The 27,843-nt window shown below is 39.8% G+C and overlaps 1 protein-coding gene across 3 annotated transcripts in view; it reads right to left on the reverse strand.

Annotated features, from left to right (window-relative positions):
* The window catches only part of MATN2 (matrilin 2), a 203,856-nt gene that overhangs the window by 30,755 nt on the left and 145,258 nt on the right, over positions 1-27,843 (reverse strand). For all 3 annotated transcript variants that reach the window (XM_072603435.1, XM_072603436.1, XM_072603434.1), the window contains exons 8-10: positions 18,738-18,860; positions 13,892-14,014; positions 5,908-6,030 (exon numbers count right to left, since the gene is read on the reverse strand). In XM_072603435.1, the coding sequence (XP_072459536.1) occupies positions 5,908-6,030; positions 13,892-14,014; positions 18,738-18,860 (369 nt within the window). The remainder of the gene's footprint in view (positions 1-5,907; positions 6,031-13,891; positions 14,015-18,737; positions 18,861-27,843) is intronic.

Consider the following 27,843-nt stretch of genomic DNA (forward strand, 5'->3'; position numbering starts at 1 on the left):
AAAAGGTAACTTTGATTACATGAAACTGAAAAGATTCTGCATAAACAAAATTTATACATCTAATATAAGAAGAGAAATAGTCAATTGGGAAAATATCTTACTATCAAATCTCTCTGATAAAAAATATATGTATATATACATATATGTGTATAATTAGCATATATGTATATACTATATATACATACACCAAAAACGGTTGTTAAAAGAATTGTAAACTATTAAAAATCGCATAAAAGAATGTTACAAATCATTAGTAAGAAAATTATGAATTACAATAACCCTGAGCTTTTACTTCATACCCTTCAAATTGGCACAGATGACAAACAAAGGGAATAGTCACTGTTGGAGGGGTTGTGGAAAGATAGACACACTAGGGCATTGTAAGGGTACAACCATTTTGGACAGTAATTTGGAAATATGTAAATAAAGTAACTAAAATGTCCATCTCCTTTGCCTTGGAGATTTCATTAGGCTTATACTCCAAGGAGGCAATCAATAAGAAAAAAGTCCCCAAAATGTTTATAGCTGCACTTTTTGTGATAACAATGTATAGGAAACAAAGTAGATGCCCAGTGATTGGGGAATGGCTAAACAAATTGCGGTATATGAATGTAATGGAATATTATGTGTTGTAAGAAACAATGAATATGATGAATACAGAGAAACATGAATTGATGTGGAGTGAAGTAAGCAGAGCCAAGAAAATAATATATACAATGACAACATGTAAATGGAAAGAACAGCTTTAAAAATTAAAAAGTCAAAAGTGAATTTCATGAAATTGTAAAAAACAAGCATGGCTCAAAAGCAGAGATTTGAAAAAAACCCTCCCATTCCTTTGTAGAGATGGAAGGGCCACAAGTTTTATACGAGGCACATATTTTCAAACTTTTTTCAGTTTATTTCCTATTATACTGATTTTTTTCTTAAAAAAAAAACACCATTTGATAACACAGGATGGCTCTTTGGGAAGGAGGAATCCTGGGTGAAATATGATGATATAAAAAATAAACAAGAAATCAGTAAAAACTTATTTTAAAAAAGAAGTTACATCCCTAGATATATTTGTATCCAGAAAGTACAGTTTCCACTGCTCATCTTACTGTTCTCTATTACTCTCCAGAGCCTTCTCTGACAATCTGGTAAGGATGTCAGAAAAGGAGTGTAGAAGGATGGCCAATAGTTGAGTATGAGCCAAGAGGTTAAAGAGGGTGCAGAGTTCAAATCCAGAAGAAAGGAGCAAAAGAATCCATCTTGAACTTCTTAGGTTTTTCCTAGGAATTCCCAAGAGGAAAAATGAAATATTCCCAGGAAGAAAATATTTCCTTTTTAAAAGGATGATTTCTTCCAAGTCTAGTTAAATAGAGTTTTTAAAAAACAATTTAATTAAGCAATCTGGAATACAACTGATTAGGAGTTTAATGATTTGGAAAAAGTTTCTGGGTAGGAAACTTTCCCCTGGTCTATTATCCCAACCCAGAAAATGCTCTTAATGTCTGGATCCCGGTCTGGTGACTCAGACAGTCTGAGGCAAGGCAGTAACTGTTCTACGTGTACTTTAGAATAATAGTCCCTTTCTAGTGATGACAGAATGCAAAGTGATGTCTAAGGTTCCACGTGGGACAGCAGGAAAACCAATCCTGCTCTTCAGAGAAAAAAAAGCCACAGTGCACATTGTGCCAAGAAGATAAAGGGGCGGAGTGAAAGGTGAGTGTGTGTGTGTGTGTGTGTGTGTGTATGTGTGTGTGTGATTACCTGATTTTATTATTTTTTTTGCAATTAAAAAAATCAGAATAGTCATCTCTTGCTATATGAAACTTAGTGTTTTAGGGGCGAAAGTATCTAGAGTTATCTCATATTAAATAAAGGTCCTGATCTAAAGATCTAGAGACTTCTGATCTATGCCAAGAACTAGCTGTGTGACTTTGGGTAAGCCATCTAACTCCTTTGGCCCTTATTATTTTTTTGTCTGTGAAAGGAGGGATTAGACTAAATTTTTGTCTGGGAGTGGGTGCACTGTTACCCATATTTTTGTAGACATAAACTAGATTGCAGGTCCTTTGAGGGAAAGGAGCCTCTTTGTAATCATCCTTTACTGGGCTTAGCCCCAGATAGGGCACTGAACTTGGAGTCAGGAAAACTTGGGTGGGAATCCTGCCTTGGATACTATGGGCTATTCCATACCCTGACATTAGGCAAGTCATTTAACCTCAATGTGCTTCAGTTTCCTCATCTTCAAAATGACTGGGTTGGGCTCGATGACCTCTCTAAGCCTAGGTACACATTCCACAAATGTTTTATTGATAATGATTTCAGACTTGTTGCATTTTCCTTGAGGTTGGGTCACTCATCCCAGTGCCTAGAAAAGGGGAGGATCTTTTTTGCATCAAATAGTGCAAGGCTGAGAAAAGTACCATCTCCTCTCTCTAGTGCCTCAGGGTCATCTCTGCATCCTGTGAACAGCGAAGCCCCTGAAGATAAACTAAGTCAATGCTGGGCAGAAGATAGAGCTGCTACTCTGCATGTTGGGAATCCACAGAGGCAAATGATGACAGGTGAGATGCAAAATAATAGAAAGTTGGCCCCAGAGGGGACCTTGTAGAACCCCCTAGTCCAATCTCTTTATTTGACAGATTGGGAAACTGAGGCCCAGATAATTCCATTGAATATTGAAGTGAATTATAATGAAGTGAATGTTGAGGGGAATATGTGATAGCACTAGGTCTCAAATCCAGGTATTGTGACTTTGGGTCCACTGTTCTTTTTGTGGCTTTTGGAGGCAAACCTCTGATTGCATCCATGAAGACAATTTCTAGTGTGGGAAGCTCCATCGACACTAATCTAAACAGACAACTTGTCCTCAATTTATTGTCTTAAAGGGTGGCCCAGGGCATCAAGAAGAGACACGCCCAGATCACATGGCTAATTTGGATCATACGTGGGATTTAAGCACAAATCTTTCTGACTCCAGGGACAGCCCTTTACCCATTACTCTTCATTTTTTCCACTACACCATATTTAAATTGAATCCAGCCTCTACCCCAGCATAGGTAGGGAAGGGAATCATTTTTCTATTGCTTTCAGGCTCCTGGCCAGGGTTCCCATGACTTCTCTTTGATCGTTAAAGCAGAACTGCTAACTCCTAGATCTCTCCCTCACCACCATCACTCATTGTATTTACCTATCTAACTCACCCTCCCCAGCCCTCGGTAGAATGTAACATCCTCAAAGCCCGGGCCAGTTTCATTTTTTTTAGAAATCTTTGTACCCTTAGCACTTAGCACAATCGCTGACACATCATAGGTGCTTAATACCTCTTTCCTGAATTGAAATGAAGTGAATTTGTATGGCTTTCTCTTCTTCAATGATCTACCTGCCTGGTTAAGTGAAAGAGAAACTTCTTGATTGACATCCTTCAGGCCACATTCCTGCAAGGCCAAGTCCATAGTCTGCCTTTGGGAAGGGTCAAGGGCACAGCTATCTACTTAGCTGGAGCTGGCTCACTGCCCCCCAACCCAGCAGGCTTTGTGAAAGCAGAGGTGAAGTCATGTCTGTCATCTGGCACAAGGCTGGGGAACATATACCCCAATCTTTAGTTAACTGTGGCTGAACTGAAACCCCAGCATATTATTATTGGATAGAATGACCACACTGAATCATCCTGGGGGAAGACAGAAAATCCCTTTTTTGTGAGAATAGCTTGGCTGCCTACATACAGTGGGGCGAAGGGGCAGAGAATATCTCTGCCAGTAGAGCTATGTCATATCTCATTACTTCACAGGTTCTCAGCCATATACTACCTCTACATGCATGTATCAAATTTCAATTTTAATTCCTCTGGTTGATTTTCACTGATGAGATCACTCTATCCCCAGTAACAAATGTACTCAATGGGAAAATGGGGAAGATAGAAAGTGAATATACAGCAACATTTGCACAGATGGGTGTGTCTTTAGACATGAGAGCACAAGGTGAGAAGTGAGTTTGTCATTATTTTAGGAAGGCCCATGTGAACTCTGGAACTAATGGAAATTTTAAAGAACTTTCAAGGAGGAAAAGAGCAGTTAGGTATTAGAACCCAGCTATTCAGATTCTGTAGCAACAGGAATATTTGGGGGGTTCTGACCTCCAGTCATAGACTGGGTATTGGGCTTTTGTTGGCTCATTTGTATGGAGTAGGGTATAGTAATTATTTTCCTGTACAGCATATTAAAGAAGGAACCTCTAACCAAAGAGACAAGTTTCCTTGGATCAGTTCACAGAAAGAAGCTGATTCCTGGGAGGCTGAGGATTTGAGGACCCATGATACTCAGTAGATATCACTCATAACTTTCTTATCTTCTGCCAGACTATTTAAAGTCTCTTCAAGAATGTCAGCATGGGGCAGAATTGAAGGCATTTTGAGGAAATCCCCTTCTCCCCTGCCTCGTGCTTGCTCTCCCTTTCCCATTCTTCATGCCCCAAAATTGACTGACGGCTGAATTAGGTGGCGTCATTGCAAGGACAGAGAAAGTGAATAAAAAGTGTTTTGTGAGACAGCAGAAAGAAGAGGAAAAAAGCATGAAATTGAAATTCTTGCCTTGAGAGTGTGGGAAGGAAGGGAGCCTGGGACCAGCTGGTTGGCAAATTGAAGAGACCCTCCTCTGAGGGTTGTCTGTATACAAATTCATATACAAAACAGAAGGCTGGCCAGTGAGGGGCTCAGTCTTGGGATCATGTTCAAGGAATCCATGTGGATATTTGGTGAGCTTGATTCAGGAAATGAGTGATGACACAGCTCAGAGAGATCAAAGCACGTATTTGGAGGCGGCTTCTCATGTGCTTAACTTTGTAATGAAGAATAGACCATTTGATTGGTCAAGGACCTAGAACTGGGAGATCATACCTAAGGTGCAAGTGGAAAAATTAGTTCTTTCTTTCCTGGTAGCTATGAGGGGTCAGAATGACCCTTTGAGTTCAGCAGGGCCAGTGGGAAGATGCCCTTTCTCCTACTGTGCTTGCCCCATGGCCTCCCAGGCAAGCCTACAGGGCTGTGTCATGTGTTTTCTATTCTATTCTATTTTCTGTTCTTTTCTTTGGGCATAGGGCCTTGTGAATTTTGAAATGTCAAAGAATCAAAGATTCAGTGACAGGAATCCATACCAGTATTTGCCAGCAGTGGAATCCAGTGAATCAGCACAGCCTTAAAGGGTGACCTGCTGGATCCCCAGTTTGGCAGCAGTTCAACCTGGTACCTGAGACTCCATGTTCTACAGAAATGCAGCAAGTTATCCTGTGGCTATGCTGCATTCGGAAGTGAACCTGGTGGGGCAAATGCTTGGTAGCAACCACTTGAAGTCTTAGTCCAATCTCTCAAGGGAAGAAGGTGGAAGAGGAGAGAGTATGATGTTGGGGGAAAATGTTTTTGCGTTTTTGTTCCTAACGTCTTCTCAGGAACTATCCCTTTGTAACAGCTTATTCATATTAACTGGTTAAATTAATGATGGGGCCATTAATCATTGGTTTAATTAATGATATAGGAGAGAAACTAGCTGTAACTGTCAACCACCATTAGGAAAAATGTATTGAAATGAGCGCTCAAGCCAATAGCATTAGAATAATCACCCCAATCCCTTAGAATTACCCCTAGAATCTTGAAGGGATGAAGTAGCCACCCCCTGAGGACCCAATTTGCCAATGCATAGAGTCCCAGAGTCTATATATGGGCCCACTGCCCCTCCCCACCCCACCTCCATTACCTGTAGGACTCTAAGGGGGAGCGGTGAGATCTGGGAACTTGATCTCTTAGTGCATATACTAGTTGGGAGAGGTGAGTGCAGTCTTACTACACATATGTCAAAATATACATGCATGTAATATGTACACAGAAAGTCTATTTTTTTTGAGGAGGAACTACTGAAAACTTACTTTTGCAGGTTCTTCCATCACTCCTGAGCACATACCCCTCGGAGCACTGACAAACAAAGGATTTGTCAGTATTTACGCAAGAATGTTCACAACCATGATCACTCAGCAAGCAGTAATCCACCCCTATAAAACAAAGAACCAAATGAGAATTCTGTGAAAATTGGATAAAACAGTGATAGAAGGATATGCCTTGTTCAACTCAGTTCTACTCACCTCAATTTAATTGAATAAACACAATATAACTAAATAACTACAACGTGAAAAGCACTGTGCTTGGGAGTAAAGTTCCAATTCAGTTGCCTGGTATTCACAGTTGCTCACGATCTAGTACCAGCCTACATATTATTCCCCTCTTGTACTCAATGCTTCAGACAAACAAGGTTCTCTCTACATCCTACACTGAAAATCACATGATCTCTAAGTTGGGGGGGACTTTAGGAGGGTCTCTAGTCCAACCCATAACAGAGTGAGAACCCCTTCTATAATCTCCTACACCATTGGCTGTTCAGCTTTTGCTTCAAAAACTTTAGGGAAGGGGAAGCCACCCCCTCCTGAGGCAAACCCTTCCATGCTTCCTTACAATGAATCTAAACTGGATCCTCTACAACTTCCACCCTTTAGTCCTAGTTCTGCCCTCTAGGGAAGGAGGGAGGAAAGGAAGGAATAAATACTTATTTAAGCACCTACTAAGTGCCAGACTATGCTAACTGCTTCACAAAATATTACCTCGTTTGATCCTCATAACAACCTTGAGAAGGAGAGTGCTATTTTTCTCCCCATTTTACAGTTGTGGAAGCTGAGGCAGATAAAGGTTAAATAACTTGCCCAGAGTCACACTGTTAGTGAGTGTAGGAGTCTGGATTTGAACTCAGGGTTTTCCTGACTCCAGGCTTAGCCCTCTGCACTGTGGCACCACCTAGCTGCCCCTCTAATGGTCAAGCAGAAAAAGTCTAATCCCTCTTCAGGACCTGAAGACAGCTATCATGTCTCCCCTTTGTCATCTCTTCTCTAGTAAAAATATCCCCATTTCCTTCACTTTTCCTCTGGTAGCATGGTTTCTAGTCCATTCTTAATCATTTTCCTCTGGACACTCCCCAGTTTGTCAACGGTGGTACCAAGAACATGATATTTTAGATGGAGAGGACTATTGCCTCTCTTTGTTGTGGGATACCATATTCTTCACTCAGCCCAAGATGGCGCTACCTTCTTTGTTTGCCATTAGTTGCTTTGGTGATTTGTACTGAGGCTCAATGCTTTGCTTGCTCTTCTTGTCCCTTATGATGGGAATTCCTTCCCTCTTCTTCATATGCAAAATTCCTACCCATTGTCTAATGCCTCAACTCAAATGCCACTAAGTCTATGAAGCTGCCCTGGTCTTTTCATTGGTAACAGTCATCCCCTGGGATTTCATACAGCATTTGATTTTTGTACCTTACTAATGTATTTCTCTTGTAATGTTGTATATTACAGTTACAGGCCATTATCCCTCTACTAGACTGTAAGCTCCATAACTATCCTATCTCAATCTTGTGTCTCCCTTAGGAGCTGGCACACAAAGTAAAAAAGTGCTTAATAATCATTTACTGAAATGCCAAGATTTGTTTTGCTTGACTATTGTTACTTGTTTCAAAAGAGTGCTTTTATTTTGAGGGAGAGTTGGAGCAGTTAGTAGAGTTATGGGGCATCAGGGAAGGGTTTGGTGATATGGATACCCAAGAAAGGGAAGAGAGAAGAGAGCACCAGTGAATCATTTTAAAAATACACAGAAGGGATACAGATGAATAAGGCAGTGTTGGAACCACAACGTTAAATCTAATCTGCTTAGATGCCAAGAGATGAGATTGATGATTCTTCATTAGTTTTGTGCAGTAGAGACTGGTCATTGTGTTGATCATAATTTTTAATTCTTCCACGGTTGTTTTCCTTTACAATGTTGTAGTCACTATATAAATTGTGCTCATTTGGCTCACTTCTAAGAAGCCACCAAGTTTCTCTGAAGATATCCCTTTTATCATTTCCTATAGCATAATTCTATTCCATCCCCTTAATATGACCTAGTTTGTTCAGTCATTCTCCATTTGGTAGGTACTCACTTTGTTTCTGGTTCTTTTACAGAACAACCACAAAACAATGAAAAACAAATGCTGCCAAATTACGAAGTACAAGCGAGGCCCCAAAGGAGAGGTATGACAGGATGTATTCTTCCTTTGTGGAGGTGAGTGGGCCACTGGTGTAGGATTGTATTTAATGTCAGATTTTTTTGATGTAATAATTGATTTTGCTGATTTTTTTCTTTTTCCTCTCAAAAAAAAAATCTTTATTGGGGCAGCTAGTGGTATAGTGGTTAGAGAACTGGCCCTGGAGTCAGGAGGACCTGAATTCAAATTTGACCTCATACACTCACTAGCTATGTGACTCTGGGAAAGTCACTTAACCCTGATTGCCTCCAAAAAAAATTTATTTTTTGGTTGTACAGGATAGTTTTTTGTGAGGGGGGATGGAGAGGAATGGAAGGGGAAATACAGATGATGTAAAAACAACAGTTCTCAATAAAAATCTATTTTAAAAGTGCTACTATAAATATTTTTGTAGGTGTGGATCCTTTCCTTCTTTCTTTGATCTCTTTCAGGGTATATTCCTCGTAATGATATTGCCGGGTCAAAGGATACATACAGTTTAATGACTTTCGGAGAATAATGCTAAATTGATTTCCAGAATGGCTGGTGCTCATCACAAATCCACCAAGAATGCATTTGTATATTTACCTTTCCACAGCCCATCTAATAATTGACATTTTCCTTTTTTTAATCTTGGCTCAATCTGATGGGTGCAATCTTGAAATTGTTTTAATTTGCATTTCTCTTATTTTTAGTCATTTGGAGCATTTTATCATATGGTTGTTGATATCTTGCATTTCTTCTTAAGAGAACTGCCTGCTCATATCCTTTGATCATTTATTGATTGAGGAATGTCCCTGGTATTAATTCCCTACATATCTGGGATAGCTGGTCTTTATCAGAGAAATTTACTGCAAAGATTTTCATTTAGTGAATTCTCAACTTTACTTATTAACAATTTCATTTCTCAGAAAGCTGTGAAGGGAACTATTATTCTTGATCTACTGTAATTCTGCCACAAAAGGAAGATGTGGTTGGGACATACATGAAAGATTATTTGCAAAGTGTCTTTTACCTAGTAGGTGTTTAATAAATCAACTGTTTCCTTGTTTTGTTTTTTTGCCTAACCATTCAGTCTACATTTCTTCCTCTTTCCATCAAGCTGCTGCAGGGATTGTCTATAGCAGACTAGGGTAGAAAGAGCCCTGGATTTGGAGACAAAAGATCTGCATTCAAGTTCCCAGCTCTGACTGGGAGGACAAAGTGACCATAGCATTCTCAAAAGGGAGGGGGATGTTGTCATAGTCAGATATGTATGCTTGACTTTAGGAATACAGGTCCCAGAAAGCTCAAATAAGTGATAGGCATTTTCTCAAGGTGATGACTTAGGGAAGCACTCAAAAAAAAAAAAATTCTGACCTCTAACCATATAATTGCAAATGATCATGAGCTCAAAGGGAGGGCTCTTTGATCAGACCTGGAGCTATTTGATGAGTTCATATGTGATTTCATGACCGTAGGGTTCTTCAGGTGAGGAAACTCCCCCTCCCACTGCTGATTTGCATTGCACAGTCATGGAAAGAGACATGGGCACAAGGGACATGAACGAAAGGGACATGGACAAAGCTGGAAGAAAGGACACCTAACCAAAGATGAATACACAAGTATTCATGGCACAGGTCAACAAGCAGAGTAAAGAATGAATTGTGGTTAGCAAAAAATAAAAAATGTAAATGGGAATTTAAAAGATATTCAGAACAAAAAGAATGTGGAAAGGCTAGACCTGCTGCTTGAGGTGCCTAGTATTTAATTAAATAATAAATAAATTAAATAAATAGTAAAGATAAAGTAGAACTACTCTATTCTTACGTTTCCATCTTGTCTATCAAGGGGGAAATATTCAGACTGGAAGAGTCAAACAAGTATGTTCAAGAAGGATGAGGCTCAAGACCAGTCAGGAGAGTTTAAATCTCCGGTCAAAAAAAGTTATAGCCCAAGACACAGAAAAAACCCCACCAAAACAACGAAAGCTTGTAGATGAGATCACAGAAACATTCTTTTAGGAATTATAGAGACAGAAGAAGTGCCAGAAGCTTTGCCTTGGATGAATGTACTCATTTTCAAAAAGGAAAAAAAAAACAGACTTCACAAGCTATGGACTGGCAAAGGTGATATTGACATCCAATGGAGTTCTAGAATAAATTGTAAACTACTTGTTTATGATCACTTACAAAGGGGAGTGGTGATAATTAGGAGTCATCAGGGGATAACCAAGTGCAAGGCATGCCAGACTAATCTCATTTCCTTTTTTGACAGCGTGATTGGATTGGTAGATCAGGGGAATGGTCCAAGTATATCTTGGTTTCATCAAAATGTAATAATAATATTAGCTCATATTTTTATATATTTTTGCAAATTATAAAGTACTTTACTCACAATAATCCTGTGAGGTAAGGTAGTATATTATTCTTATTTTGCAGATAAGCAAACTGAGGTAACAGATAAGTTAAGGAGTTTGTCCACAGTTACATAGCTCTTCCAAGTCAGAGCTGGGAATTTGAATCTAGGTCTTTTGTCTCCAAATCCATGGCTCTTTCTATCCTAGTCTGCTACAGATAATCCCTGCGGTAGCTTGATGGAAAGAAGAAATGTAGACTGACTGGTTAGGCAAAAAGCAAAGAAATAATCATTTTTATTAAGCATCTACTATGTAAAAGGCACTTTACAAATAATATCTCATTTGATTCATACAACAACCCTGAAAGGTAGGTGCTGCTGTTATCCCCATTTTATGACTGAGGAAATTGAAGCAGGTAGAGGTTAAATGACTTGCCCAGGGTCACATAGCTAGTAAATATCTGAGGCTGAATTCCAACTCAGGGTTTTCCTGACTGTACACCTAGATCTTCAGACAACGATTAATGAACTGATGGCATAGTGGAGGAGGGTCTCCAGTGACATGCCTCATGCCTCTCTCTTGGGTCCTGTCCTGTTCATCATCTTAAATAAAGACTTGAAGGAAGACTTTGAAGGTATATTTATCAAATTTATAGATTAAACAAATATAGGAAGGATAGATCATGTTAGATTCTAGAATCATGATTCTAAATGTTCTTGATAGGATGGGAAGAGGGGACACATATAACAGGATAAATGATAAGAATCCATATAATGGGCTATACTTTAGTTTAAACAGTCAACTAGCCAAGTACAGGATGAGGGCAATGTGGTTTAATAGCAGTTCATTAAAAAGTCTTAGAGGTTTTTAGCTTACTGAAAACTCAATGAGTCAACAGTATGAAGTGACTGCCAAAACAGTTAATATCATCCTTTTTGGGGGGGGGGCGGGGTGGAGGGTGGTCTGGGCCAGCGATTTGATCACTGTAGGGAGTTTCTGGTGAGGAAACTCCCTCTACCATTGATGATCTGCAATACAGTCAGGGAGAGTTGACTAGGACAAGATTAGGTGATTCTGTCCGGAATCACAGATGATAATTGTCAGAGATTTGAACCCAGGTCTTCCAAACTCTAAGACAATCTATCCTTACCGTCTCTTGATTCCATCTTTGTTTGTCATAAAAGAAATAAACCAAAAAGGTAATACTCAGATTGTGGTCAGACTACACTTAGAATTCTGTCTTTAGATCCAAGTATCACATTTTAAGGGGCATTGATAGATTTAACCTTGTCCAGAGATGACAGAGGCAGCTTGGTGTTGCAAAGATAAAGGGTCAGGCCTGGAGTTAAGAAGACTCATCTTCCTGAGTTCAAATCTGGCCCCAGACACTTAGTAGCTGTGTGACCCTGGGAAAGTCATTTAACCCTTTTTGACTCAGTTTCCTCATCTGTATAAATGAGCTAGAGAGGGAAATGGCAAAACACTCTAGTATCTTTGCCAAGAAAACCCCAAATGGGGTCACAAAGTATCAGATATGACTGAAATGACTGAATAACAAGAGACAAGGGTAACAAGGATGGGAGGTGAAATTTGGAACCCTTTAATTAATTTAAATTAATTTAATTAATGAGGAATAATTGGAGGAAGTAGGGACATATAGACTGGGGAAAAGAAGACTTGGAAGAACCATGATAGCTCACTCCAAATATGTGAAAGCCTGTTACGTGGAACAATGATTAGATTTATTCTTCTTTTTGGCTCTAACAGGGAAAACTAGGAACAACATTTGGTTGTTATGGGGAGGAAGATTTCAGTCCAACATGAGAAAGAACTTCTTGATGATTAAAGCTTTCCAGAAATGAAATGAGTAACTTTGGGAGGGGGTGAGTTTGTCATTGTTGGAAGTATTCAAGTAGAGACTGGTTTATAGCTTTGGGGATATTCTAGAGTGAGTTCCCTGTGTGGGGTATGAGGTTGGATTGGGTGGTCTCTAAGGTTCCTTTCCATTCTAAGAGTCTATGATTCTAAAGTCATAGAAGAGGCAACTCCAACAGAAGCAATACTTTTCCTCCAGTAGAAGTCATACAATTAAAATCAAAACAATTCTGAGGTTTCACTGCACAACCAGCAAATTGGCGAAGACAATAAAAAATGAACATGATCAATGCTGGAGGGGCTACAGGAAGCTAGGCTCACTTGGGAGAGTTTGATTGGTCCATTCATTCTGGAATTTTGCTATAAAAGGAGTGACTAACACCCATACTCTTTGACTAGATATCTGAATCACTTGTAGACATGTATCCTAAGAAAGAAAAAAATCACCTGTACTAAAAGATTAGAGTAGTGCTTTTTGTGGTAGGAAAAAAAAGAAACAAACCAAACAACCACTGATAGGAGAAAAGTGAAGTGGTGGTACAGATATGTAATGGAATATTAATGTATTATAAGAAACGATGACTATGATACATACAAGAAGCCCAATACAAAGTGAAATAAATAGAACCAGGAAAAAATACACGACTACAACCATGTGACCAGAAAGAACGATAAAATGTAATGGAAAACTGTCATTATAATGACCAAGCTTCACCATGCCTGGAAAAAAGTTGGGAAAATATATCTCCCTTCCTTCGTTGCAAAAGTGGGAGACTAAGGCATCTACTCTTAGATGTTGCTGTTTTGTGGTTTTGCTGATTTTCCCTCCCTTTCTTTTTAAATCTTTGTTTTAAGGCCTCGAGGCCACATATGGCCCTCTAAGTACTGAAGTGCAGCCCTTTGACTGAATTCAAACTTCAAGGAGCAAAGCCTCCTTAATAAAATTATAATTAGATACAGTATAGAAGAAATAGCATTTGTATAGTGCATACTATGTGCAAAGTATGGTGCTAAGCACTTTACAAATATCTCATTTAATTCTCACCATAACCCTGGGAGGGTAGGTACTATAATTGTTCCTATTTTACTGTTGTTAATAAAAGGATTTGTTCTGTGAAGTTTGGATTCAATCAAAGGGACCTTCAGGACCTAGAGGGCCACATGTGATCTTGAGGTCACAGGTTCCCCACCCCTGTGATTTAAGGGATGGCTTATTCATTAGAGATGGGGAAAACAACATATTTGGAAATGAACAACAAAAGGTGTCTATATCAACCTTTGTTGACAAAAGCAACTAAAAATAATCATGCAGTTCAATATATAATCTCATTACAATCTCCCCGGCACAATTAAAAGGCCATTGTAAAGGAGATTCAGATCCCTATTTTTCTTTAAAAGTTACTGGAGAAACAGATGGAAAATAGAATTCCAATGGACAGAGTTTTAGTGTCAACTCTTTTCTCCCCTGCCTTCCCATCCGCAGCCTGCTACTTAGTTTAGTGTAATGGTAACTGAGGCTCAGAGAAGGTCATGTTGGTAAAGTTGAATTGATGCAGAAAAGAGACTTTTTAAGGAGCAAAGAAGAGACACTCACTTGTACAGGTTTTGAGGTCCTCGTTAATGACAAAGCCTTCTGAACACTGACACACATAGGAGTCATCTGTATTGAGGCACAGCTGCTCACAGCCATGGTTGTTCTCTGCACAGTGATCCACTCCTAAATTCATTTAAATGAGTGAACAAAGAGAAAAAGGAAGTCAAGAATGATGAGGATTTAAAAACAAATCCTGCTTGGGGGATTTTGTATTGTTTCAATTCATCAGCAGTTGGAAGCAGGAGGTGGGCACGTGGCATTCCATCCCACAGACTGTTTCCTCTTAGGAAAGCCATCCTCTGCCCCTTTCCCTCTTTCTTAAGGGGAATGCTTTTCAATTTCAATGACCAAGAGACAATTCTGAAAGCATTTGTTACTGAGTAGAAGTCACAGTTTTAAAATAAACTTTTTTCTTTACTGTTTTGAACCTGAAAGATTCTTGCTTGCTTTGTGATAATATTTTGATAATCTTCCTCTTCCAACTTCCACAGCAACCCCAGCCACAAAGAACATTTGTTTGGTGATTTAAAAATAATGTAGCTGGTTTGGGGAGAGTGATAGAGAATAGCCAACATTTATATAAAACTTGTTCTTCAGTCCTTTTAGTCATGTCTGACTCTTCATGACCCCATTTGGGGATTTCTTGTCAAAGATACTGGGGTGATTGGCCATTTCCTTCTCCATTCCATTTTACAGATGAAGAAACTGAGGTAAACAGGGTTAGATGACTTGCCTGGGGTCATACATCTATTAAGTGTCTGAGGCTGAATTTGAACTCAGGAAGATGAGATTTCAAACCCAGTGCTCTATCCACCACACCATTTAGCTCTGCTCCCCCCATACCCTCTTATGTAATGCTTTGAGGTTTGCAGAGCATTTTATGTTTATTACAAATCTTATTTTATCCTTGCAATAACTCTGGTTGGTAGGTGCTATTGTCATTCTCATTTTATGAATGAAGAAACTGAAGCACAGAGAGGTTAAATGACTTGCCCAGGACCAGCCAATCAGTCAGTTAGCATTTATCAAGAACCTACCATATGCCAGGCAGTGTGCTAAGCACAGCTAGTAAGTGTCTGAGGCAGGATTCAAACTTAGAATCTTCTTGATTCCAAGTCCAGTGCTATACACTATAATTTTGGTAAATATTCTACAGCTTGAGCAAGAAGTTTCCAATGCTTGTTCTTAGGAGAGAAAGAAAGTAACTCCTGTTACTAAGGGTGGTATACTTGGAGGGCAACTAAGTATAGGAATTGAAGGTTTGAGAATGGAGCTGGATTCCAAAAAAGATCAACTAACTCTCTGGTACATCTTGGCCCACATCGCAAGGTGGAGGTATCTATTATCAATAGCTATACAGTTTAATAAACAGAATCAATAAAGAGCAGAAATTCTAAGGAGGAAGATTCTAGCATAGTTAGGAAAAAAATTTTCTAACAATTTTAACCATCAAAAAATGAAACAGAATATTTTGTGACATACTGAGTTTCCTATAATGATAATAATAGCAATAATAATATATTATTATAGACTATAATTATATAGAATATGTTCCTCTATGGAATATAGAATAATATATAATATAATTAGATACAATAGTGAAGAAGAGATAGCAATTAGAGAGTGCATACTATGTGCTAAGCATTTGACAAATCTCATTTAATCCTCACAATAACCCTGGGAGGGTAGGTACTATTATTATTCCTGTTTTACTGTTGAAGAAACTGAAGCAAAATAGAAGTTAAGTGACTTGCCCAGGTCACAACTATTGAATATCGGAGACTAGATTATGTCCCTATCACTGAAAGTGTTCAATTAGAAGTTGGATGATGTTCTGCCAGGGAATTTTAAAGGAGATTCTTATGCTGGGTGGCTGGTTGGACTGAACAATCTCTAAGGTAGCTCCCAATTCTCAGGTTTTCTTATTCTTTCTACGTAGACCATAGGGTCTTGGTGGTCTATGCATGAATAGGTCAGACATTCATTTGATCCCTAGATACTGTGGTAGCATCACCTACTCATAAAGTGACTTTAACATGTATCTGTGGAAGGTTGGATCCACACAGATCTGAGTCCTGAATGAAGTCACTATCCTGAACTTCTTCATACCTCATCCTCCACATGTCAGAACTTCTCTATGTCTTTTTTTATCACCCCTCACCACTATTATTATAATGGTTTCCTAAATGGACCACGCTTTGCCTCTGATCTCTCTTCTTTCTAACCCATCCTTCACACAGCTGCCACGATCATTTTCCCAAGGTACGGATATGATTCCATTACCCCCTCACTCATAAAACTTCAGTTGCTCCCTATTGCATACCCTAGGACAACATATTATTTCCTTAGTTAGACATCTGAAGTCCTTGACAGTCCAGCTCCAACCTGCCCTTCCAGCCTTATTTTATATTACTCTCCTTCATGTAATCTACATTCTAGCTACATTAACCATTTTCTGACATTGTTTTACTATGTCTTCGGGCAGGAAATGTACCTGATGTATAGTAGGTACTTAATAAATGTTTACTGATCATTTGATCAGTTAGTTGCCTTCTGTGCGTATGTACAAACTATGCCTCTATCTCTGAAAAGTACTCCTCAGAACCTAAACTTTTGTAAATGGGGTTTTGTTCCAGGGCACTGACAGGGTGGTTGTTTCCTTTCTGAGAGGAGCTGACCCAGTCTGTGTCACTTCTTCTTACCCCAGACACTCACTGCCATGGCACCTCAGTCACAGAGCTGACCTCATCTCTGATCTCTCATAATGCCAGTGTTGAACCATTCCCTCTTCTTATGCAAACTTACCTGTGCTTGGACTGTCCTGTGTGTTACCTGCTGCACCTGCTTCTCCCCAGGTAAAAAGATTCTGAGTTAGTAATAGTTCTGCTCGTTTCCTCATCTCAGCCTCCTGAAAATCCTTCTCTTTGGTCGAGGTTAATACTTCCCTGATATCCTCAGATCAAAGTCTCTAGGATGAGTATAAGTTTCTTGAAGACAGAGACTGTTTTTCCCCCATATTTTTATCCTTTACTACTTAGCACAGTGCCTTGAACGTAATAAATAGACATTGCATACTGATCTGCCAAATGGAATTAGTCTAGACTTTCTCTTTGTTTATTTTCTTAGTTCACAGTTTCAAAGGCAGAATGCCAGATAAGAGAGGGTTTTCATGAATACTGTGAAGGGTCTGGGAAAGTGCTTAGATTAGCTCCATTTCTATACCAACTTAACTGTAAAAATCTGTATGTAGGGGCATTTCTAAAAGTCAGTCCTTAGTATGTTTATACTGGGTAATTGTCTTCCTTAGGGACTCAAAAGGAAACAATTTTTAATGAGGATAAGTCTGTACCTAATGCTTTGTCTTTGAAACTTTCTCTCTTAACAATTTATGATTCAAATATTAAACAGCTGTACTGTTCTCATTCACAATATATCTCTGTTCTGAAAGCTTTTACAGATGTGCACCTAGTTTGTTGAACAGTCTGAGATCCATGGCTATCAGCAGTGACACAAAGAACCCACCTCCCCCTTTTCCCCAGGATAAGCTACTTCTCTCCTTCTCCACACCACTGCCCCCCAATATGGCAGATTTACAGGAATCCATCCTGACTTAACATCCGTTGTTTCTAGCCCTGTTGGCTGGAACAAGCAAAGTGGAGACCATGACTTGTAAAAACCTACAGAAATTTCCAGTTGGCAAAGTCTCCATGTTTCCATGAGCTTACATCATTAAATAGAGCTTTGTTGTGGGCTGTTGGATGAGGGAATTAAGAAAATGCTTAAAAAGAAAATGCCCCACTATACTTGGCTTAATTTTCTGGTAACTGGGATGCTTACTTCAGACTTGCCTCAACTAGACTATTGTACCAATTTTCCTTTCTTTTTTCCATTTTTAATATTAATAAGGCAACTGTATCTAGAGAGCCAGTAATGCTGATACTGCATGAAAACCAGCTGAAGTCTGATAGCTATCTTCACTTGTTTGAAGGATGGTAACATGGCAAGGGAACAAGAGTTCTGCTTGGTCCAAGGGGGCAAAACTAGGAGCAGCAGGTGGAAGGAAAGCACAGAGGCAGATCAGGCTCAGTCTAATTAGAGGGGACCCCCCCAAAAACCTAATGAGAGCTATACATTTCTTATCTGGCTGCACTTCTCTGAGACTTTTCTACCATGGCTCAGGAAGCTCATTTTTGGGAAAAACTCAACCTCCTACAAAGGTGGATCCCATTTGCTTTTAGACTCCATCACTATCCCCTGCCTCTGATTGGAGGGGGCATGAACTCCCAAACTTCCTCTGAAGGAGGGAGGTCAGATTAGAAATCTCCTCATTTCTCACCTGGCCTCACTATTCTTTTCCACCATGCCCCCGACACCGGTACCTTACCCTCCTCTCTCCTCCTCCAGCTTTTTGGTTCATTTTATATGGTATCTTCCCACAGTAGACTGTAAGCTATATGAGTGCAGGGATGGTCTTTTTTTGTATTTGCATCCCCCAATTTAGCACAGGGCCTGACACACAGTCACAGTTTAATAAATATTTATTGACCATTAATTTATCTAAAAGGAAAATGGACAACTTTGGGAGGTAGTGAGTTCCCCCATCAGTGGAAGTCTTTCATTTTGTCTCTGTAACCCCAGAGCCTGGATCACAGCAGGCACTTCAGAAATGCTTGCTGATTGACTGATCTGCCTATAACTGAATGTGGTATCTGTGCTGCCCCTCACAAAAACAAGCCTGTTGGGCTATTATCTCTGACGTTTTGGGAAAAGGATTCCCCTTTGGTCCTTGCATGCTCCAACTCCAGCAGTGTGGGATGATCCGTGTCAGTTTGGGCAGAATACTCACTTCTGCAAGTCTTCCCATTGGGGTTCAGGGTGTAACCGGGACGACACCGACAGTAGTAGCCATCTTCCGCATTTGCACATTCATGCTCACAACCATGTTTTCCTAGAGCACAGTAGTTGATTCCTGAAGGGAGCAAGATAAAAAAAAAAAGGTAGAGATGGATTCCCTGGTTCCCAGAGAACAGTGATGGGGGCCCAGAAGCAGCTTCTGAAACACTGGCCATAGAGGGATGGAAGGAGTAGAGGAGAGCACTATTCTGGGGTAAGGGTAGGGGTCAGATAACCTGAGTTCTAGTCTTAGCTCAAGTCCTAAGCCTTGGTTTCAAATCTCCTCTGACCTTAATTAAGCAGCTAGGTAATTAAGAGGGGATAGAGGGAAGGAGGGCTTTAGTTTTGGAATACTGCCTCAGATAGTTACTACCTGAGGAACCCTAGGCATGTCACTTAATTGCTCAAAGCCTCAGTTTCTTCATCTGTAAAATGGGAATAATAATGGCACCTACCTCCCAGGATTGTTGCAAAGACCACATGAAAACAATATAAGTAAAGTGTGTTGTAGACATTAAAGTGCTGTGTAAATGTTAGCTATTTTCATGGTTGTTATTACTACTGGTGTGACCTTGGGCAATTCATTTAAATTTCCCAGGCCTTAGTTTCCTCATCTGTAAAATGAAGGGGTTAGACCTCATAAGAAAAATTCACGTTTATGTGGAACTTAGGGGATTTGAAGCACTTTCCTCACAGAAAACCCACAGAGAAAGGAAGTCTAAGGATTATTTTCCATTTTACAGATTTTTATTTTCCATTTTACAGATGAGGAAACTGAGGTTCAGAAAGTTCAAGTGACTTACCTGAGGTCAAACAGCTAGTAATTGCTGGTCCAGAGATTTAAACTCAAGTATCTCCTGACTCTGGGGATAGCTAAGTGGCTCAATGGATGGTTGGTTGGTTGGTTGGTTGGTTGTTGTCTTTTGTCATCGAAGAGAACCAAAACGACATCAAGATAAAGTGAAATTTCAGTGTGTATGACTGTGGCTGATCAGACCAATACGAGCTTGGAATGCTCTACCCCTGGTTGGGCACAGATAGTCCATGTGAATATTTGGGGTGGATACTCCAAATTTGTACATCCTACATTTACTTTGTGCTGTCTCAATTCTGTTTTGCTTACAGAGCATAGCACGCTTTCTGATGTGGACATGCCATGCTGAGTGTTGCTGTGCCAGTGTCTCCCATGTTGCACAGTCAAATCCAAAGCTTGAGAGAGACCTTGAGAGTGTCTTTGTATCTCTTTTTATCACTTCTTCTGGTCACCATGTGATCCCATGTGAGTTCTCCATAAAATAGTCTCCATAAAATAGAAGCTTTGAATGCTATGGATAAGTTCACTTACCTTGGCAGCATACTTTCCAGGAATGTACACATTGACAATGAGGTTGAAGTACACATTGCCAGAGCTAGCTCAGTGTTTTGAAGGCTCCAAAGAAAAGTTTGGGAGAGAAGAGGTATTAGACTGACTACCAAACTGAAGGTCTACAGAGCCGTTGTGCTGATCTCATTGTTATATTTCTATGAAACATGGACAGTCTACCAGCACCATGCCAAGAAACTGAATCGCTTCCATTTGAACTGTTTTGGGAAGATTCTGAGGATCGCCTGGCAGAATAAGGTACCAGACACTGAAGTCATTGTTCAAGCTGAACTGCCAAACATTCAAACTATGCTTCAGAGAGCACAACTCCGATGGGCTGGCCATGTTGTTTGAATGTTCGAATGCTCAATGGATATGGTATGAACAAAGAGTTTAAATCTGACCTCAGACACACTAATTATGTGACCCTGGGCAAGTCATTTAACCTTTTTTTTGCCTTAATCTAGAGGGCAAGAAAATAGTAAAACCACTCCAGTATCTTTGCCAAGAAAAAACCCTAGATAGTTATGGCATGCTATGGTTCATGGGGTCGTGAAGAATTGGATGTGACTGGACAACAGCAATCTCCTGACTCCAGGCCCAGCATTCTTTCCATCACACCACAATACTTAGTGATTCTAAAGTTTATTTTTCCCCCACCTTGAAAGAATTCCAAGATTTCAAGATTCATGGAGACATTGAACAATAAGAGTTAGTTTATTTAAAAAAATTTTTTTAATGATTATCAGTATTTCCTGAGGATCTTAAAAAAACAGGGCATGATATAAAACACGGAGATATAGTTCCTGCCCTCAGGAAACTCACATTTTAAAATGAAACTGATGTGCTAGGCACTGTCTCTTGATCTGTGACTGTCTCCTCTACCATGACTCTTCCCATATCCCTCTCTCCCAACCCAAAACAACAACTAAAACTTGCAGGATGTTGAGCTAGCCAATCTGTCTCTTCTTTCTGTATAACTTGAACACTAACAGCTGTATATCCTGGATATCAACTAGCTGTTCAATGTGTATTTTAACCAGCTGTATAAATGAAAGTTAACCAGACTTTAGAGGGGCTGGTTTGCAAGGGGATGTTTGCAAGAGCCATAGAGTCGCTAAGAGAAAGAATCAGCAATGGCTGATCTTGCCAAATACTGAAAGAACCATTTATGAGAGTGAGGGAAGTGTGTTTACAGAAGTGCATTCACATTTAGCAAGTCCAAAGCTCAACCTTGCTCCAGATGAGTTCACAATTACAGCCTCCATCTCAGAAAACTCAAGATGAAATCCAGGCATTTCCATTGGAAATGTTTCTAGTGATGCTCCAGGTTTCATTACTATAAAAGACCGCCCCTACACCTTTCCTCATTCAAACTTCATTCTTGTTGCACAAGAAAAGCTACAGTGTAGTAGTCACTAGACAATTCGTGTTTTGTTTCCCTGGTCGAAAAATGTCAAAACAATATGAAATTCTCATATGTAACCATACACTGGACCATGCACAAAGATGGCTATGGGGAAGAAATGAAACGGGCATTTTTTCAAAACCCTTCATAAACATCTCATTTAATCCTCACAGCAATCCTAGGGGGTGGGGTAGGGAGTGCAGGTATACAGAATAATAATAATATTATTATCTATTTTTCAGTTGAGGAAACTGAGACCAAAAGAAGTTAAGTGACTTGCCCAGTGTTTGTTGTTATTCAGTCATATCTGACTCTTTGTGACCCCATTTGGGGTTTCCTCGGCAGATACTAGAGTAGTTTGCCATTTTCTTCTCTGGCTCAATTTACAGAGGAGGAAAACTGATTCAAACAGGGTTAAGTGATTTGCCCAGAGTCACACAGCTGGTAAGTGTTTGAGGCTGGATTTGAACTCAGGGAGATGAGTCTTCCTGACTCCAGGCCTGCCACTCTACCCACTGCACCATCTAGTTGCCTCTGCTCAGGGTTACAGCTAGTAAATGTCTAGGGCTGAATTTGAATTCAGCTCTTCCTGACTCCAGATCTCTTGCTCATTCTTGAACCATCTATTTATCTCTTTGTAGGAGGTAGAAAACTACAGAGAGGGAAGTAAATAATAGCTAACATTTACTTAGTGCTTATTACATGCTGGACACTATGTTAAGAGCTTTTATGTACATGATAATGAATGGGGAGGAGAAGGAAACAGAAAGGTGAGGAGAGCTGAAATGTTGGGAGGAGTAAATGAAATCACATTTGACTTGGCAGTTGCAAGACCCTCCTTCAAGTCTTGCCTCTCACTAGCTGAGTGACCTTGGGTAAAATTATTTTATTTCTCCTAGTTGTAGTTTCTTTCATCTGTAAATTTTTAAATTTTTGGCCCAGACCTGCAATTTTATCAGTGTGGGGGAACTCCCATCATGGAAGCTCCCTTCACCAGTGCAGAGCAGTCACTCAATATACACTTAGAACAGTCACCTATAGCACTGAGAGATGAAGCCGCTCTCCTACAGTTAATAATGACAAGAGCTGGCATTTATATAGTGTTTGCAAAGGGCTTCACAGATATTATCTAATTTGATCCTTACAATAGCCCTGGGAAGTATGTGCTATTATTATACCCATTTTACAGATGAGGAAATTGAGGTAGGCATTGGTCACAGAGCTAGTAAGTATTTGAGGCTGGATTTGAACTCAGGTCTTCCCAACTCTAGGTATGAACCTCTATAATAATAATAATTATTATTAACTATACAGCTAATATATGTCAGAGGCAGGTGTTAAACCCATATTTTCCTGATTCCAAAATGCCTCTCTCACCTGTAATATGGGGAAAATAATACTTGTATGAGTTACTGTACATGATCAAATGGGGCCATGTATATAAATGAGACTGGGTATATAAGCAAGACCAGGTATATAAACATGGGTGTTGCAGTGGCTAGAATATTGGATCAGGAGTCAGGAACATCCGAGTGAGAAATCTGACTCAGAAACTTATAAGCCGTGTGACCCTGGACTACTCTTCACCTTTCTCAGTCTCAATTTCTTCATCTATAAAATGGGATAGTAATAGCTATTATTTCCCAGGATTGTTGTGGGGATCAAACATGATTTTATATATACATATACACACACATATAATATAATATTATATATAATATATAAAAATAATGTATAATATATAAATATATGCTATAGATAATAAATGCCAACTGATATTTTGAAGTCATAAAGTACTATTTGAATGGTAGTTATTAAAGATCATGATTGAGTTCTGTGTCTATACTTTGATTTGGTTTAGTGTTTTTATTTCCAAAATGCTTTCAGATCTATTATCTCATTTTTCCCTCATAACCCAGGTAGGGCACATGGGAGATGATTAAGCTGCAGTGAGTCAATGGCAGATGTGTTAATCCCCTCAGAACAAAGAAGTCACTGTTTAATCATTTCAGCTGCATCCTACTCTTCATGACCCCATTTAAGGTTTTCTTGGCAGAGATACTGGAGTAGTTTGCCATTTCCTTCTCCAGCTTATTTTACAGATGAGAAAACAGAGGCAAACAGGGTTAAGTGATTTGCCCAGGTTCACACAGCTAGTGTCTGGGGCCAAATTTGAACTCAGGTCTTCCTGTCTCCAGGTACAGTGCTCTATTCACTGCTCTAATAAAGAAGTACCTAAGGGTAACTGACATTTAATATAGCAGGTTGCATATATTATCTCATTTGAGCTTCCCAACAATTCTGAGAGGTAGTGGTGCAGTTCAAAAAAAATGTCCATTTTACAACTGAGAGAACTGAGGCTCAGTGATTTCCCTGTGAACACACAGTTATCAGTGTCAGAAGTGAGATGTTAACCTACTTTAAGGTATCCACATGCTGTACAGAAAGAGGGATGGATTACATGGGCTCCCCCAACAGCTTTCACATGGCACAGGGAAAGGGTGAAACCCTAAGAAGAGAGGGACAGAGTAGTTCTGGACTGTCCTGAAGCACAACTTGAAATAATGGTTTTGATCATAGGGATGTGCTGAAGTCAGCTGGAACTGGGGAGAGCCAGTTGTTAAATGGTCATAAATTGGCAAAGTACAAATCAGGATATGATTTACTGTTGTGCTGATTAAAGTGATGGAGAAACAATGTTAAATATGCAGATTAAATGTAAACGTGTGTTAAGCACATTTGCACATTTTGGGGGGTAGGGTGGGGAAGAGAAGAGTTAGTTATTAAACATTTCTCAGGTGATCCCTGGTTCTGAGCTATGAGTTCTTCAGAGACACCAGCCCTGGCAGTCCAGCCTGTGCTGTGGTCACCAGGACTGGGATGATGCCTCTTAAGCAGAGGCTTGGGTGGATCTTGAGCCTGGGAGAATTCCATAGACCTGGAGTCACAGCTGTTCACATTTATGGCCCTAAATCAAGAACGGTCTTCAAGTGTCCACAGGGGAGAAGAAATGGGGTTTCAGGAATCAGTCATGGATTCATAGATTGTCAGAGCTGGAAGGGACTATAGAGATCACACAATCCAGCTTCACTCATAGAACACATGGAGAAAGTGTCTTTCAGAGGGAGGAAGTCCTTGCCCAAGGTCATACAGGTAGTAAAATGGCCCTCTTACCTACTATTCCACTTAACTTGTTGTTATTTAGTCTTGGCAAAGATCCTGGAGTGGTTTTGCTACTTCCCTCTCCAACTCATTTTACAGATGAGGAAACTGAGGCGAACAGGGTTAGGTGATTTACTCAGGTCACATAGCTAGTAAGTGTCTGAGGCTGGATTTGAACTCGTCTTGCTGATTCTAGGCCCAGCACTCTATCTACTGCACCACCTACCTACTCTCTTCTGCTTAATAGCTTAGGATTTATATAGCACTTTAAGGTTTAAAAAGTGTACAAATATCTTATTTGATTCTTACAACAACCCTAGAAGCAGACAGGCTTAATGATTTCTCCAGAGTCACACAGCTAGCATTAAGTCTCTAAGGGGGTAGGTCCTATTATTCCCATTTTACCTGTGTGGAAACTGAGGCAGACAGAGGTTAAGTGACTTGCCCTGGACCACACAGTTAGTATTAAGTGTCTGGATTTGAACTTGGCTCTTTCTTACTCCAGGCCCAGCATTCTATCCACTGAGCCACCTAGCTGCCATTTACTATATTATTCCTCTTGGACTTGGGTTTCCTGCTTCCCGGTCTGGGCTTCCTGTTTGGATACCACAGTGCCTCTGAACCTGAAAGCTAAAGAATCTGTGATCTCATTGGTGTGGGGCCTCACCTCACTGTGAAAGACCGTGACTCATTCACATCTTTTCATCTTGTACACAGTTCCTGTTCATTGTCTACACACAAGTCCTAGATAAGGATCAACCTGACAGGCTGGAGGACTTCCTCAGCTACGTATCTTAGAATGGGGGCCCATCTGTTATCTCTCACTCTTGTGTCCCCAGCTTTTTCCTGTCCTACATGTCCCTGCTACTGTCTTTTATGGCATTCCTCATGTTTAGGTCTTTGGCTATGTATGGTAGCCTCCTCACACTTACCATGTTTCTTCTCATTGACCTCCTGCTGCTAACCTAATTTCTATAAAATCCTGTGGTTGCCCAGTAGAAAAGTGTGACCTAGTGAAAAAAGTTGTGGTTCTAGAGTCAAAAAGACCTAGGTTCAAATCCTATCTCTGATATTTATTATCTATATTACTTTGTACAGGCCTCTATTTTCTTATCTATAAAATGGGGGAAGAAAATTAGACTAGAGGAGAGTTCTTTTTGGTCCTAGATCTCTTATCTTATATCCTGTGGGAGATCAATTACAGACTTAAAGTTCAAGGAACGTGGCAACAATAATTAAGCTCTCCTCTCCCCTTCAGGGATTTATGTTAATAGGAGTTAAAGATCTTCCTGGTCCATTAATAGGCATGAGGGAGAGCTCATTAAGGGAAGCTTAATTAGGGGAGGCTTGTTTTGTAGGAAGGCCCATATCTTTTGTTAATTGCAATAAGGCACTGGGCCAGGAAGGTCCTGCCCTCAGGCTCTGAAAAGTGTATATATACCCTGAGGTGAGGTTTTGCTTTGGGGCTCACTCTTTGGAAGAAGGTTCATGTGCCAGATCAGACTCTGAGTAGCCAGTGAGAAGCCCCCAGGCCCTGAAAGCCCAGATGTTGGTGCTTCTCTCTCTGGTAACTATGTATGTGTGTAATGGTTAGACAGTTGGATCTGTCTGTTGATCTGTGATGTATGATGTATTTTATGGTCAGATAGTTAGAAACCTTGTCTGTTGGTCTTTATTTCTCTGCTTGTATTCTTTTCTCTATTGGTATATGGGATTAAAGATTACTGTTGACCCCACAAAAGTTGCTTTCCTTTTAGAAAAGTAGATCTAAGAACTTGTGCTAGTGGGTCATCCTGGATGTGTTGGGGTGCTTGCTGCTACACCCCAAAGAGCCAAGAAAATTCACCTCCTTCCTCTCTTTGCAGAGGTCTGTGCATGTGGGTTACTTTTCTTGAACTGCTTTTTATTTTGTCTTCTCTTTCTTTTTGATTTTTCCTAACGATAATATTTAATATAGATTTTGAACTTTAATAAGGGCCAAAGTTTGAATTAAGAAGAGCCCGGACCTAATAGTCCCCTTTGTTTAACTTAGAGGACACCTTTTGATGTCAGAGAAACAAATGGGACCTCCTTACCAGACCCTTCTTCTGGCATCTTAGTGATGAGGAAAAACACAGATACCTTGAGTTGTAACTTCAGCTTTGTCAACTCTGTTAAGATACCACAACTAAAAAAGGCCTATTTAGGACAGGATAACTGTAATCTGGGTGATGGGACTTTTTCCTTATCTTAAATCACAAAGGCATGCTATGGAAAGAAGATGCTCATAGCCTGGGATCATAAAACCCAACTGACCCCACTTTGTTTAGTCCTTTCTCATGACAAAATGTATATAAGCCAGAAGATTTCTGTACTGGGTAGCCAGAACATCTTTCTGGCTCCATAATGCATTATGTTACCATTTTCTTTAATAGGGAATTGATTAATTAATTAATTAAATCATAAAATGTACGCATTTAGCCTGTTGCTTTTTCTTTAACCAAGTTTTCAGGTCAACACTAACAAAGGATGGCTTCCCAAGTAAGGAAGGAGGGAGAGATATATTCAGAAATGCTGTTGTTGTTCAGTCATATCTGACTCTTCCTGACCTCAGTTGGGGTTTTCTTGGCAAAGGTGCTGGAGCAGTTTGCCATTTCCTTCTCCTGCTCATTTTACAGATGAGGAAACTGAGGCAAACAGTTTTAAATGACTTGCCTAGGGTCACACAGCTAGTAACTGTCTGAAGCCATATGTACATGACTCCAGTCCCAGCACTCCATCCACTGTGCCATCTAGCTGCCCATTCAGAAATGAAAGTGATATAAAAACAAAAGATAGCAACTAAAAATTTAAAGATGGTTATAATGCTTTGCAGGAATGTTCCTCTAGACAATTCTATTTCTTGTCACTAAGTTTAGGGCTCTGGAAACAGTGGAATTTAGAATTCTTCAGGACTGACTCAGTTTTAGAGGAGCTCAAAGCAGGATCATACCGAATGGAGATGTTATTTCTTCTCCTGCAGCAAGGCAGGTCTTTAAAGGTTTATGTTCTTTAAAATTCAAAGGTTTTATGTTCAAGTGTTGTGCCTAAGTCTTTCTTAATAATCTTTCTTAATAATCTCCCTGATGGCATTATAGGAGCATTAAC

This window comes from Notamacropus eugenii, chromosome 4 (genome assembly GCF_028372415.1).
Source record: "Notamacropus eugenii isolate mMacEug1 chromosome 4, mMacEug1.pri_v2, whole genome shotgun sequence".
Classification (NCBI taxonomy): Eukaryota; Metazoa; Chordata; class Mammalia; order Diprotodontia; family Macropodidae; genus Notamacropus; species Notamacropus eugenii.